Source organism: Sceloporus undulatus, chromosome 2, assembly GCF_019175285.1.
Source record: "Sceloporus undulatus isolate JIND9_A2432 ecotype Alabama chromosome 2, SceUnd_v1.1, whole genome shotgun sequence".
NCBI lineage: Eukaryota > Metazoa > Chordata > Lepidosauria > Squamata > Phrynosomatidae > Sceloporus > Sceloporus undulatus.
Genome location: NC_056523.1, coordinates 73,017,764 through 73,032,136, shown reverse-complemented (window position 1 = coordinate 73,032,136; position 14,373 = coordinate 73,017,764). Strand labels below are relative to the sequence as shown.

General features: G+C 40.9%; 1 protein-coding gene across 4 annotated transcripts in view; it reads left to right on the top strand.

Annotated features, from left to right (window-relative positions):
* Positions 1-14,373, top strand: part of TEX264 (testis expressed 264, ER-phagy receptor) — a 229,785-nt gene that overhangs the window by 165,193 nt on the left and 50,219 nt on the right. For all 4 annotated transcript variants that reach the window (XM_042450265.1, XM_042450264.1, XM_042450267.1 and 1 more), the window contains exon 4: positions 11,113-11,284. In XM_042450265.1, the coding sequence (XP_042306199.1) occupies positions 11,113-11,284 (172 nt within the window). The remainder of the gene's footprint in view (positions 1-11,112; positions 11,285-14,373) is intronic.

Here is a 14,373-nt window from a genome sequence, read left to right as displayed (position 1 = left end):
CAAAGTGCCAGCCTGTGGGTGGAGTCACAGTGGAGCATCCACACGCTGGATGCCATGACCCCGCCCCCACACCATGACGCCGTGCACCGTTTAGATGATGCAGTGCCAAAAGGGTGTCAAAAAGCCATGCTGCTGTGGCTGTGACACTCTTTAGAGGGTGCATATAGGAGCTGCATTTTGCCCTCTGGAGGCCTGATCAGGGCTGCGTCGTGCAGTGGCCGCGGCCCCAATCCAGCCAGTAAAGGGGCAGATGCATGCTGCCCCTTAGGGGCTATTTGTACAAACCTTAGGTCACACAAATGTCAATCCTGAGTAGATCCCCTTCTTCATCTGACTATCTTTCACAAACATTGCCTTGAGGATTCTATGCAGAAGGGGCAAAAGTGGCAGCTGACATTTGTCAACCAAGCTTCCACTCAGGGAGACCCCACCAAGCAGCAAAGAGAGTCTATAAGTAATAATAAAATATTTCCTATATCTTTATGAATTGCTTATTTATGTGTTTACAAAGGATTACTTGATTTGCTGGAGATATTTAGCAAATAATGTGTTAATAACTCATGTTAAACCTGCGTGCTGACATTTGTATATTTTGACTGAAAGAGAATTGTTTTCTTAAAAAACCATAACATATTTAATAGTTCACTTCAAAACACATCTTACTACCACAGTGCAGCTATCATCTTGAAATTACAGTGCACCTTAGCTTTTGAACTCCTGGTAGTAGTGCCAGAAAAGAAACACATGTCTTGATGGTTCAGATTAACTGTGCTTCAGGGTTTAGTATTATATCTAAACATGGTCACCGACTCAAGTGACTTTGGAATTTACCACATGGAGTTATAAAAACAGAAGGAAAATACAGTGGAGCTTTGCCTTACGGACCTGCCCCCCATGTAAGGCAAATCCTGCATAAGCTCGAGCCCCATTCAGTATAATGGGGCTTGTGGTTGTGGCGGCACGTGTGCATGCCATTCGTTTAATGGTGAAACAACTTCTGCATAAACAGGAAGCCGTGTATAGTGCGCCTGCGTATGGAGTGGGTACACTGTAAAATGCTTCTGTCATTATAGTGTGATTGTGTGAAGATTTTCACACAACATCACTCTCATCCAGTACTTCTCCTACAAATAACCTGGAATTGTCCCGTAACTTCTTATGAATGAGGAAACCCCGTGAATGGTTTGCTAGTAGTGCTTTATTCAAGCTGTTGCGAAGATAATAATGATGCATTCACACTATCGTGGAGTGCTATCAGGGAGCTTTTCCCAGACAGCACTTTGGCACATGCAATTCACTCTTATTGCTTGGATCGTTTTTGGTGTAGATCATAGAATCATAGAGTTGGAAGAGACCACTAGGGCCATCCAGTCCAACCCCCTGCCATGCAGGAAATCCAAATCAAAGCATCCTCGACAGATGGCCATCCAGCCTCTGTTTAAAGACCTTCAAGAAAGGAGACTCTACTACACTCCGAGGGAGTTTGTTCCACTGTCGAACAGCCCTTACTGTCAGGAAGTTCCTGTTGTTGAGGTGGAATCTCTTTTCCTGCAGCTTGCATCATTGTTGCGGGTCTTGTTCTCTGGAGCAGCAGAAAACAAGCTTGCTCCCTCCTCAATATGACATCCCTTCAAATATTTAAACAGGGCTGTCATATCACCTCTTAACCTCATAGGGCATGGTTTCCAGACCCTTCACCATTTTAGTCGGCCTCCTTTGGACACTCTCCAGTTGCTCAATGTACTTTATGAATTGTGGCGCCCAGAACTGGACACAATATTCCAGGTGGGGCCTGACCAAAGCAGAATACAGTGGCACTATTACTTCTTTTGATCTAGACACTATACTTTTATTGATGCAGCCTAAAATTGCATTGGCCTTTTTTAGCTGCCGCATCGCACTGTTCACTCATGTTCAACTTATGGTCTACTTGGACTCCCAGATCCCTTTCACATGTAGTCTCATTCAGCCAGGTGTCCCCCATCCTATATCTGTGCATTTTATTTTTCTGCCCTAAGTGTAGTACTTTACATTTCTCTGTGTTGAATTTCATTGTGTTAGCTTGGTCCAGCTTTCTACTCTATTCAGGTTATTTTGAATTTAGATCCTGTCCTCTGGAGTATTAGCTATTCCTCCTAATTTGGTGTCATCTGCAAATTTGAAAAGTATTCCCCCAATTTTTTCCTCCAAGTCATTGATAAAGATGTTGAACAGTACTAGGTCCAGGACATAGCCCTGTGGGACCCCACTGGTCACTTCTCTCCAGGATGAAAAGGAGCCATTGTTGAGCACCCTTTGGGTTCTGCCAGTCAACCAATTACAAATCCATGTAACAATTACCTTGTCTAGTCCACATTTTGCAAGCTTCTTTGCAAGAATGTAATGGGAAACCTTGTCATGCTACCAACTTCTTTCTTTCCATTAGTCTTAAGGATGCTACAATATTCCTTTGCATACTGATTTTCTAGACTAACATGGCTATTGAAGTCCATTGATTCAACAGCTGTACTATACCTGGGACTAACCGTTGGATTTAAGCCCTAGCTATTCCATAAGATACATATGAAATTGCAGTTGCTTTTCTACACTTTGAGATCATCATGTTTTTCGTGTGAATAAATATCACTTTGCTGAGCCCACACAAATGGGTGTGAAAGTTGTATAAGCCGGGAGAGGCACAATTCTGAACATATTAATTTTATATCTCTCTCTGTGTGAGTGAGAGTGAGTGTGTGTGTGTGTGTGTGTGTGTTCACATGCATCTACTGATAGCAGTTTGTATCTTAGTGTTCTTGCCTAATTACTTCCTTTTAAAAAAAAAATATGGTTAGCTAACTGTGTTTTAGCATTAATCAAAGGATTAGCCAAAAGAAGAAAAAAATGACATGGTGCTAAAGTAGCAATTATTGCAAATATAGAAAGTTAGGTTATATAGATGTTTTTAAAGTTTGTGTTAAAATGTTTTTTTTTCTTTTTCGTTTTAGCAGTATTGCACAAATATTTCAGGCGTTTTTTTGTGATGTAGGGATGGAGACTGAGAGTGAGAAGATTTAAACACCAATTAATAAGTGCTTTGACAAATTAAATATGCTGATAAAATGGTGCATATAGGGAAGGTAATAGCACAGGTAATAGTGAAGGTGTACCGAACTAGACATACTGTATATAGATCTATATGTACTGTGTTCATCCACATAATGCGTTAGTGTCCACAACAAATAACAAGAACTTTATTTATTGTTATATACACCAAGTTGACTTTGACATATAGCAATCCTATGAATGAAAGACCTCCAAGAGTTACTGTCATCAACAGCTCTGCTCAGGTCTTGCAAACTTTGGACCATGGCTCCCTTGAATGGGTCAAACCACCTATTGTGGCTGCATCCACACTGCAGGAATAATCTGCTTTGACACCACTTTAACTGACATGGCTCCATGCTATGGGATTCTGGGAATGGTAGTTTGTTGTGGCACCACAGCTCTCTGACAGAGAGCTACATGTCTCATAAAACTACAGGTCCCAGAATTCCATAGCATTGAGCCACGACAATTAAATTGATGTCAAACTGCTTTATTTCTGCAGTGTGGATGTAGCCAATTTGACTCCCTAGTGCCTCTTCCTTTCTTGAACCCAGCTTGGACATCGGGCATTTCTTGCTCCATATGTAGTAGGAGTCTTTGCTTCTGAATTTTGAGCATGACTCTACTTGCTTGGGAAATTAATGCAATAGTGCTGTGGTTACTGCAATCTTTTGTGTCTCCTTTTTTGGTAATAGGGATGTATATTGATCAGTGGGCCATTGTTTAGTTTTCCATATTTGTTGGCAGATTTTAGTTAGAACTAAAGTCAATTCTGTTTCTGTAGATTGCAGCAGTTCCATTGGTATGTCATCTGTCCCTGCTGATTTATTCCTCCCTCCCAATTGCTCTGAGTACAGCTTTCACTTTACTTTCCAAAAATTTGGGGCTCATCTTCATATGATTCTTCTTCCCATGTGTCATTCATCCTTTGAACTCTTTTATATAGTTCTGCATATTGTTTCCATTGTCTTTTTATTTCATCTTGGTCATGTATTATGTTCCTCTTCTGATTATAGAGCATACCCATCCTTGGTTTAAATTTCCCTTTGTTTTCATGGATTTTGTGAAAGAGGTCTCTTGCTCTTCCTTTTTTGTTGTCGGCTTCTATTTCTCTACATTTATTTATAGTAATTATCTTTACCATTGCATACTATTTGTTGAACTGTTGCATTCATGGTTCTGGTTCTGTTCCTGTCTATCTTATATTTTGCTTCTTGTCTTTCCTTTACTGCTTGATGTGTTTTGTCTGTCATCCATTGTTTCTTATCTTTCTTTTTGGCCACAGATTTGGCCACAGATTCTGCATTGCTTCTTGACTATATCCCTAGCTTCTGCCCATAGGTCTTCTAGTTGCCAGTCAGTTAGGCTTGGTCATGGTCTTGTTTTTGCCATGAGATCATAGCTACTCCATCTTCTGTTTCCAGTCATTTAGTCTGTCCAGGGACGTAGCCAGGATTTTGGGAAGGGGGGGGTCCAGACTAAGTGCCACCATTATAATGGGGCTTGGGTGCGGCGGTGGCGCAGCAGCACACACCATTCATTTTTCTAACGGAACGGGGGGTCCGGACCCCAAGAACCCCCCCCCCCGGCTACGTCCCTGGTCTGTCTGATGTTTGTATTGGCCATCTGGTAATGTTCATCTATATAGTCTCCCCTCCAATTGTATGAAGAAGGCTTTGCGATGAATTTCTGTTCTTGGCGCCTTAACTATAGTTAAAGAATGAGAAGCATTGTGTCTGTACTGTCAAAACCTAGAGCTTCCATTGAGGGTTCCCTCATAGTCATATCAAAATATTTTGTTGCTGACGTGTACTGATATTTTTCTTTAACTTGTGCATTCATTGCCTTTTCAGAAACAAGTTGTGCAAATGTTTTGGTTGACTATTGAACAGTGCCTGTGACATCCACATTGAAAACAAAACCTCCTTTCAGTTATAAGTAGGCCCTGCTATGTCTTAGGTAGACAGACAGAAGGTGGTTGTCACCTGATAGAGGAACTGAGTATGCAGCCTTATTAGTCCTCTGAATCACCTAACAGCCACTGACATCCTTCTGGCCATCTTCACTGGTGATGCCCAAGTGCAGTGCACAATGGCTTTCATGGTTTCCTTCTCTGGAAAGCTGTCTTGCTGATATCTCTGTGCATAAGCACTTCCTAAAAATATTGTTTTTAGAATATTTCTGAAAGAATGGATGTTCCTTCCTGCACTCCAATGCTTGGATATTCCCAAGATTTATTTATTTTAGGAACATAAACTGCCAAAACTCAGTCAGATATTTGGTATTTCTAATTCAGTATTGTTTACAGCACCATGAGCAGGCAACACACAGGAATCCAGGCCATTTTTGAAGCTCTAGATCCATTGCAAACCACAAACCACACTTGCAACTTTCAGTGATTTACCAAGAATTCTCCATGGCAACAAGATATTTCTTGCCAATATTTTCAAAACATTATTTCTGATCCTTCAGTGAACATAGGGCCAAATTTTGGTGACAGAAGAGCACATGCTAAGTTCCATGGAGAGATAATTGGCCCCAGACCTGCTGGATTTGTCCATGCTACTATACTATTGTAAAGCAACATGGTAACTAGCAACAACTTCCCAGAGTTCCAGCCAGGGATCTTTCTCAGCCCTAATTGGGGATGTCAAGGATTTCCTTTAATTACTATCTCACCAAGTATTGTACTGTCATTGCTGCTGTTGAGTTGGAACTAAAAGCAGTATAACACCAGGTGTTTGAGTTTTTAAAAATAATCTGTATAAACCTTAAGCCTGTCAATTTGGTTTTTATTATTTTATGATTTAGTGAGGAATGAGAGAGCATTCAGTTCTGTCATCAGCAAACCAAATGACCTTCCATTTTCAGAGAAGGAGTTGCATAGCTTGTGGGAAAAGATTGGCTGTTATTATTTCCCTACTGGCCTCTTCATTACTCTTCACCCCTATTCATACTGTTCCATTTAAAAACAATCTCTGCTTCTTATTAATGAGATAATATCTGGATGCACTAGACAGGAAAAGACAAGGATAGCCTCCCCTGCTCCTCCAATCCGTGAGTATGAAAATTAAACAATATCTCTAGAAGTGAGATAGAAATTATTCTTGTAATTTCTAGACAGTTGTGGGATGGAGGAAACTTGTTTCTATGAAAGAATGTTTTGATTGTGTATTTGTGCATGGCAGTGGGTTGGAATGGATGGCCCTTCTGGTCTCATCCAACTGTATGATTCTAAGATTACTGAGACTCTGCATCCAGCCTGCAGCTATTACTGCTGAAAACAGTCTGAAAGTACTGATGACAAGAAGCAAGGTGGTGGGAGTGTGCACAGTGAGAAGGCATGGTAAAGATCAGATAGCCTGAGGTGGATACAAGCTAGCAACCTAGAAAGAAATAACTAATCTCACCCCAGTCCCTGGTCAACATGTCTGCATTCTCTCTTATTTCCCATTTGTTTGACCTTCTAAGCATATCCTCCTTTCCCACTCTTATACAGGATGTGTAGTGTCATCCGTAGCCATATCGGGGAGTTTGCTTCGTATGCCCTCTGGCTAAATAAGAGCAAGTGTGCTGCGCAGTATGCTGGCAAGGCCATGATCAACATAGGTCATTTGGGGACATTAGTGCAAGGCCACGTAGCTGACACTTATTCAGGGTGGTGGTGGTGGTAGGGAACCTAATCCTCATTCCTACCCCTTTGAAGCATTTTCTCAAAGAATCTCACCCCCCCACCTCATTCCTCAGACATCATCCTATATGTCAAGCAGTGCAGCTGCGAGGTGGGCAGGGTGTGGGCGTTCATGAAAATGGCCAGCTGTTTTTTTTTTCCAGTGCAAAGTTGGTTCCCCACACAGCTCCCTGAAGCCTTGCTTTCTTTGATCCTTGGTGGTTCCAGTGTGTGCCAGCATTTGCTCTAAATCATGCTCTCACCATCCACCCCCTCTCTCTGCTCAGCTGACACCTGTAGGCTTCAAAAATTGGCACTGTTTATTGAGCATATTTGATCTCATGAAAGCCTGGGGTGTTCCTAGTATCAAGGGATTATGTCTAAAAACAAGGGTAAAGGAAAAGGTGGTAGATTTCAGTCGTATTCAGATTTAGATATACATACACCCCGCTGTCCCAGCTACACATTTCTGGAAAAAGCTGCTTATATCTGTCTTCCCTGGATTATATTAATTACCCAGAGAATTTTGGTGTTTTTTGAAAAAGCCCACCTTCATGCTGACGGGAAGGTTTTCAACTGTGGCAGGACCCTCCTAGCAGCAGCTTTACTTCAGTTAGCATTGCTGAATGTGTTAGTAACAGGCAGCAAAGTAACACCAGTATTTAGGAAGCTACTAAAGAGAAATTTGGGACATTGTTAACCAGGGGGACAAAGGCATTTTAAAACCTGAAGCTCAGAGGAAAATAGAATTAGGCATTGTGTCTCTAAGAAGTTTATCGCACAGAAGGAATTTCTCTTAATTTCGAATGAAAAGAAAGTGGAGACAGAACGCATTCACGTGAATTCGCTAGTTCAGCGAATTTACGTGAATTGAAATTGCATTCAAACTGACTTCCCATTGCCCCAAAATAGCTTGCCATTGCCTGAAATTGAGTGTGATCACCTCTCACGCAATAACGTGAAACCCCATGATTGCGTTCGGACTGACTTCCCATTGCCCGAAATTGCGTGTGGTAGTCTAGCACACAATAACGTTAAACTCCATGATTGCGTTCAGATTGCCATTGGATTATACTTCCAATTTCCCTTGTCTGATAAACTCCTAAGCGAGAAGAAAGAAACAACTTTTGAAAGCAGAGAGGTAAGCATTTCAGCCCTTTGTTCATGGCTTTTCTTGTTTGCTGCTGTGTCCCCAAGACAACAGTAAATTACAGCATTTCCAGTGTTTCACATTCTATATAAAAGGGATAAATACAAAAACAACAACTAAGAAACAAAGAAGAAAACTAAGAAAGAGGAGATAAATAAGACAGCATTATGCAAAATATTTGAGATGCTTTGTATAAAAGACTTTTTAGAAATAAGGTAATATAATCAATCTTTCTTGCCACTACCCACTTTTCTCCAAGTATAGATTTTCTCTTTCACTTAAGACCAGTAGATAGGACACCTCAGCCTCTATATTAATGCTGCAGGAGCTGAATGAGAGCTGAAGAGAAAGAAGGAAGGGGGCCTTTTGATAATGGAAGGAAAGAATTACTGCCCCACTGATCTGTAATAAAATCATAGAATCATAGAGTTGGAAGAGACCACAGGGTTAACCAGTCCAACCCCCTGCCATGCAGGAACTCTCAATCAAAGCATACCCGACAGATGGCCATCCAGCCTCTGTTTAAAGATCTCTAAGAAAGGAGACTGTACTACACTCCGAGCCCTTACTGTCAGGAAGTTCCTCCTAATGTTGAGATGGAATCTCTTTTCCTGTAGCTTACATCTACTGTTCCAGGTCCTATTCTCTGGAGCAGCAGAAAATAAGCTTCCTCCCTCCTCAATATGACATCCCTTCAAATATTTAAAAAGGGCTATCATATCACCTCTTAATCTTCTCTTCTCCAGGCTAAACATCCCCAGCTCCCTTAGTCATTCTTTATAGGGCATGGTTTCCAGACCCTTCACCATTTTGGTCACCCTCCTTTGGTCACACTCCAGTTTCTTAACATCCTTTTTAAAATTGTGTTGCCCAGAACTGGACACAGTATTCAAGGTGAGGCCTGACCAAAGCAGAAAAGAGTGGCACTATTACTTCCCTTGATCTAGACATTATACTTCTAATCATGCCACCATAACTCCTTGAATCTCATCTAGTTTTAGAAGCTAAGCTGGGTCAGCCCTGCAGAGCTCTCCAAATGGTCAGGAATCATGTTGCCTCCCAATACAGTGGTACCTCGGGATACGAAATACCCAGGTTACGAAATTTTCGGGATACGAAAAAATCCCATAGGGAATTATTGTTTCGGGTTACGAATGTTTTTTCGGGTTACGAAAAAACTTTTGGTGCTTTTTTCGGCTTTTTCGCACGGAATCGCGGCTTTTCCCCATTAGCGCCTATGGCAATTCGGCTTACGAAGGCTTTTCGGGTTACGAAAGCGGCCGCGTTACGAATTAATTTCGTAACCCGAGGCACCACTGTATTGTCAGACTGCAGGTCCCAGGAGCCACAGCCAGCATAACCAATGATGAATCGTTGTGGGGATGGCAGTCCCCACTGGAACATCTGGAAGGCTACATGATTCCCAGCCTTGACACATGTCTAGGAAAGAATCCTCCCTGAAAACTTTGAGAACTGCTGCAAATCAGAGATGACAATATTAGGTTAGATGGGCCAATAGTCTGACAGTATATGGCAGCCTCCTATGTTTCTGTGGCCAATAAACCTACTCATTAGCCAACTAATAATTCTGGTAGACTGGCAGTTTGGTGAGGGAGGAGCTGCTATTCTCCAGCCTGAGAGTATTTCCTTAGCTGACATGTTAGATCAGGGTGCAGTATGGTAGATTCCATAGGGATCTCAGCTCAAAGGTGCACAAAATAAGAGAGTCAGTTTGGCTAATTTCCATTCACAGATAAACTGCTCCTTTATGCTTTGTTGTTGCATTTCTTTCTTTCTTTCTTTCTTTCTTTCTTTCTTTCTTTCTTTCTGTGTATGTGTGCCTTCACGTAGACTCATACTAACAACAGTCCTGTTATGGGGTTTTATTGACAAGATTTATTCAGGTGAGGCTTGCCATTGCCTTCCTTTTAATAATAATAATAATAATTTGTTTTATTTATATACCGCTATTCCAAAGATCATAGCGGTGAACAGCAAGTAAGCTAATTAGCAAGTAAGCTAATTTGCCCCCAACAGTCTGGGTACTCATTTTAGCCACCTCGGAAGGATGCAAGCCTGAGTCGAGCTTGGGCCCTTTTGCTGGTCTTGAACTCACAACCTTGTGGTTTTGAGTGAATGGCTGCAGTACAGGCATTTAACCACTGCGCCACTATACTGTGTCTTGCTCAAGGTCACCTAGTGGGTTTCGATGGCTGAGTATGGATTTGATCCTGGTCTTCTGGAGTCTTTGTCCAATACTTAAATTGTCATATTGCAATTTTAAAATCAATAAAAAGATCATTTGTTTAAAAGAAAGCAAGATTACAAACAGTGCTGAAACAAAATGGGTATTTCCCTATGAGAATATTTGTGAACTTTACACCCAACTTTATCCATGTATTACATGTGAAGCAAATTTACACACATTTGTTATATGCATTACACTGAAAATGAATAAAGAATAATGCAGTACCACTAGTTTCATCTCCGCAGGACATCTTTCTTTTTCTAGTTGTGCTATCAGAGATCATTTGACTAGATATGCCAGGACTGAACCCAGATCATCTTACATGGAAATCATGTGCTCAACCATTTATCTTCTGGTCCTCTGTAAACCAGCTGAGCTTGAAGTAGTGTAATTATAGATGAACCAGGAGAAAAGAATGTGGAAACCTGAATTAATAGCATCTTTCTCATGATAATTTAGAATGGATTTAAATTGTAACCTTTTCCCATTTTTGACCCACTTTGACCCGTGTTTCAAATGTTCTTTCTCAAATGAATCCCACACTATTTTGTACTGGTGCTCAAAGCAGGGATTGTAGAATTCAGCACAATGGAATATGGATCTGCTTCTGAGGAACAGTTCATTGATCTGCTAAGCACTCCCAATCTTTTGCAATTTATTATCCGTTTTATCTCTCAGCCTGAAAGCTCTTGCTCTGTTTCATAAGATGCTTTTGCTTTTTAAAAATTTGGTCCCCTGGTGTCTAAAAAGGATAAAGCAGAGGGAATTGGACAAATATGTCTTAGCATGCAAACCAAAAATGAGACCATCTCAGTGGAATACTGAGAGGCCACAGTTTGTGAATTGTTGATCAAGAGAATCATCTTGAAAACTGTTCAGAGATGTATGCATTGGTTGTATCATAATGAGAGAAAGACAGGGGGAAAAGTCTTCAACACGTCTGTGTATTATTTCTTTTAGGAGAGGAAACTATGTGCCCATCCCAGACTGGAGATCTACAAGGGTGACCAAATTTATTTTGTGTGCCCCCTTGCTCGTCAAGGGGACTTCTACGTGCCTGAAATGAAAGAGTTGGAGAAAAAAAACAGAGCAGCAGCAACAGAGGTTGAAGATGCTCGAACAGATATAACAGGTACATGTGAATCATAAAATGTATGAAGATATGAAGTACCAAAGGAAAACTGTCCTCTGTAATGTTAATAACGCATTATACTTCTTGAAAAGATTAACAGTTTGTAAATATCTGGCCCATGCCACTGGTCCATCAAATTCCGCATCTCTGTTGCGCTCAAAATAACTCACCAGCGACTTGAGTAAAGGTTTTTCCCTTTTCTACTACCTGTAGTAGAGATTCTTTTAAATAAAATTTCTGAGAAGGAAGAGACTTGAGTCTTTTTACATTTCTTCTGTGGTTAGCTGCTCTGTGAATATTTACTATAGGAAGGATGACATTTATAATTTTAGGCATTCATACGTATATGCAGACTGTATGCTGTATGACCAGGCTATACTCCCTTCCCCCCTTTTTTTTTTTTTTTGAACTTGTAAGGCATTATGAGCTTGGTTTGAAAAGCAGGAAAGGCTATTTATTGTTCATAACTAATGTGATAGATTGAGTTTCTTAATTGGCTTCTTAAAATGTCAGGCTCATATTAAATATAAACCAGCATTTTGTCAGAAAGGACAGATACGAGTTCACATCATCACATGTATATTCTTTGCCTTAGAAGTTTCTTTTTCTAACACAAAGATTCCCATATGTTGTCATAACATGTCTCCTTAATCAACAAAACAACTGTTTGCTTCTTAGGTTCAGAATAACAGGGCTTGGTTATTCTGTAGTTTAAATATGCAGTGTCCATGTGCAAGAGTTTCTGTCATCCTTTGTCTTTACATTTCCTCATTTATTATAGGTATAATTTGCACTGTGGAAATGATGCATTTTGACACTGCTTTAACTGCATGGCCCAATACAATGGAATTCTGGGAATTGTAGTTTCTTTGAGGTATTTAGCGTTGTCTGTAAGGGGACTCTGATGTCTAAATATCTGTCTAAATATTCCATAGCATTGCACCATGGCAGTTAAGGTGGTATTAAACTGCTTTATTTCTACAGTGCAGATTAGACCTTAGATTGTGGAATGGCCTGACAGGACAATTCAAGTTCCTGTGTTTTTTAATCCTACAAATATGCCATTCTCTTTGCAATTGCTTCTCCGATTTTTCAGACCATTCATTTTTCTTTTCTGTCTCATGCTATCCATGGTTCATAATAGTTACAGTTAAATTAATGCTTACCATGGCTTTTCCTGATGGGCAACACAAATATTATGATGGGATGTCTGTTTATAGATGAGTCACATTTTAGCTGTTCTTCTCACACAACTGTATTGAAATCATATTTGTTTGAAATTTTGAATAACTTTAAATGGCATCTTGATAGTACAACTTACCGTATTTTCCGGCGTATAAGACGACCCCCAACTTTTCCAGTTAAAATATAGAGCTTGGGATATGCACACCGTATAAGACTACCCCTCTTCCAACGCACACCAAATAAAAATTAAAAAAACCATCAGATTTGATTTCAGTATGGTAATTTTAATTCAAATGCTTATGGCATGCAGGTACTTAGCAGGATACTTAGCAGGCTGTATACAAAGCCTGCTTGGATTGGTCAGCTCTCCCTGCCTGCCCAGCCCTCCCTGTCTCCAAGACTATCAGAATGGTAGCTGCTTTCATATGATTGTGGCATACGGTGGGGATGAGCTCCCCCCACCATATGCGGCGACCGCAGATTCTCCAGTCCAGCTTAGAAGTTTCAGCACCTGCCCTACAAGATGACACCTGGCGTATAAGACGACCCCCGACTTTTGAGAATATTTTCCTGGGTTAAAAAGTAGTCTTACATGCCAGAAAATGCAGTACCTTGCTGCAACAGCTAAAAGAGATTTGTGTGTATACCTCAGTTCACAAAGCTGACAATGAAGCTTCTTTTTTCAATGGGTTTTTATGCCAGCCCAGCTCACTTCCCTTTCTTCCTCATTCTCTGTGTTGTTGTTGTTGTTGTTGTTTTTAAAAACAAAACAAAAAATAAAACCCCACCAGCATCAGTATTAGTATCAGGAGGATGGTGAAGGAGGGCTGGAAAACACAGACTTGTGATGCCAGGTTGCAGCAGTATGTCTGCATTTTAAAAAGTTTGAGCAGGGAAAGAGTGGGATCCTATTCTAGCCAAATGTACTGTAGCCGTGTTATGTGCCCATCTACAGCAGGCAAAGTCAACTTCGGCTTCTCCCAGAATCATTTACTGAGCATGTGTAAAAAGCAAAACAGAGAAAAGGGAAGACAAGCCTGACTCACCAGCTACCATCAGCATGTTTTTTAAAAGCACCAAAACAGAAGTCATAAGAAAAGTGGAGGCTCTTGAAATAAAAAGTCATCTCTTTATGTTTTTTACGAAGAAGCCTTTAAATGGTCTATAACAGGTTCAAAACATTTTTGTTCACTTATGCAATGTTTATCTGACCTGGTTGTCCAACATTTTTTGTTAAAGAAATAATGCTCAGGAACACATCTCCTTTGTTAACTGAGATATATCTAGGGTATTCTTGGTAAGAGCTGTCGGCAGCAATTCCTATAGTTCTGCAGTGTCACAAACTGCTAGCTACCCACGTGCCCACATGCTCACATCTTGTGCATCAAAAATACACATTGTTTTCAGTTGCTAAGTACTTTATGTGTTGCATATGGTGTATAAATACTGTCATCTAAACCAGCATGAAGATCCTTTACATATAGCTCAAGCTACCAGCAGATGCAGTGGCTCAAGTGGTTAAGAAGCTGACATTGTTGAATGCAAGAACGGCAGGTTGGCAGTTCAAGGCCCGAGTGCCACATGATGGGGTAAGCTCCCATTACTCGTCACATTTTCTGCCACCCTAGCAGTTCGAAAGCATGCAAATGCAAGTAGATAAATAGGTACCACTTCCATGAGAAGGTAACAGTGTTAGTTGCAGTCATGCTGGCCACACGATCACCAGATGAGCACTGCCCCCTGCAGTCGGTTAAGACTAGACATTCATGTCAAGGGACTAAAGGGCTATACAGACAGCCAAGGACGTAGCCAGGATTTTGGGAAGGGGGGGGTCAAGACTAAGTGCCACCATTTTGAGAGGCCAAGAGCCCCCCCCAAGACACAAAAAGAGGGTCGAGCGTTTA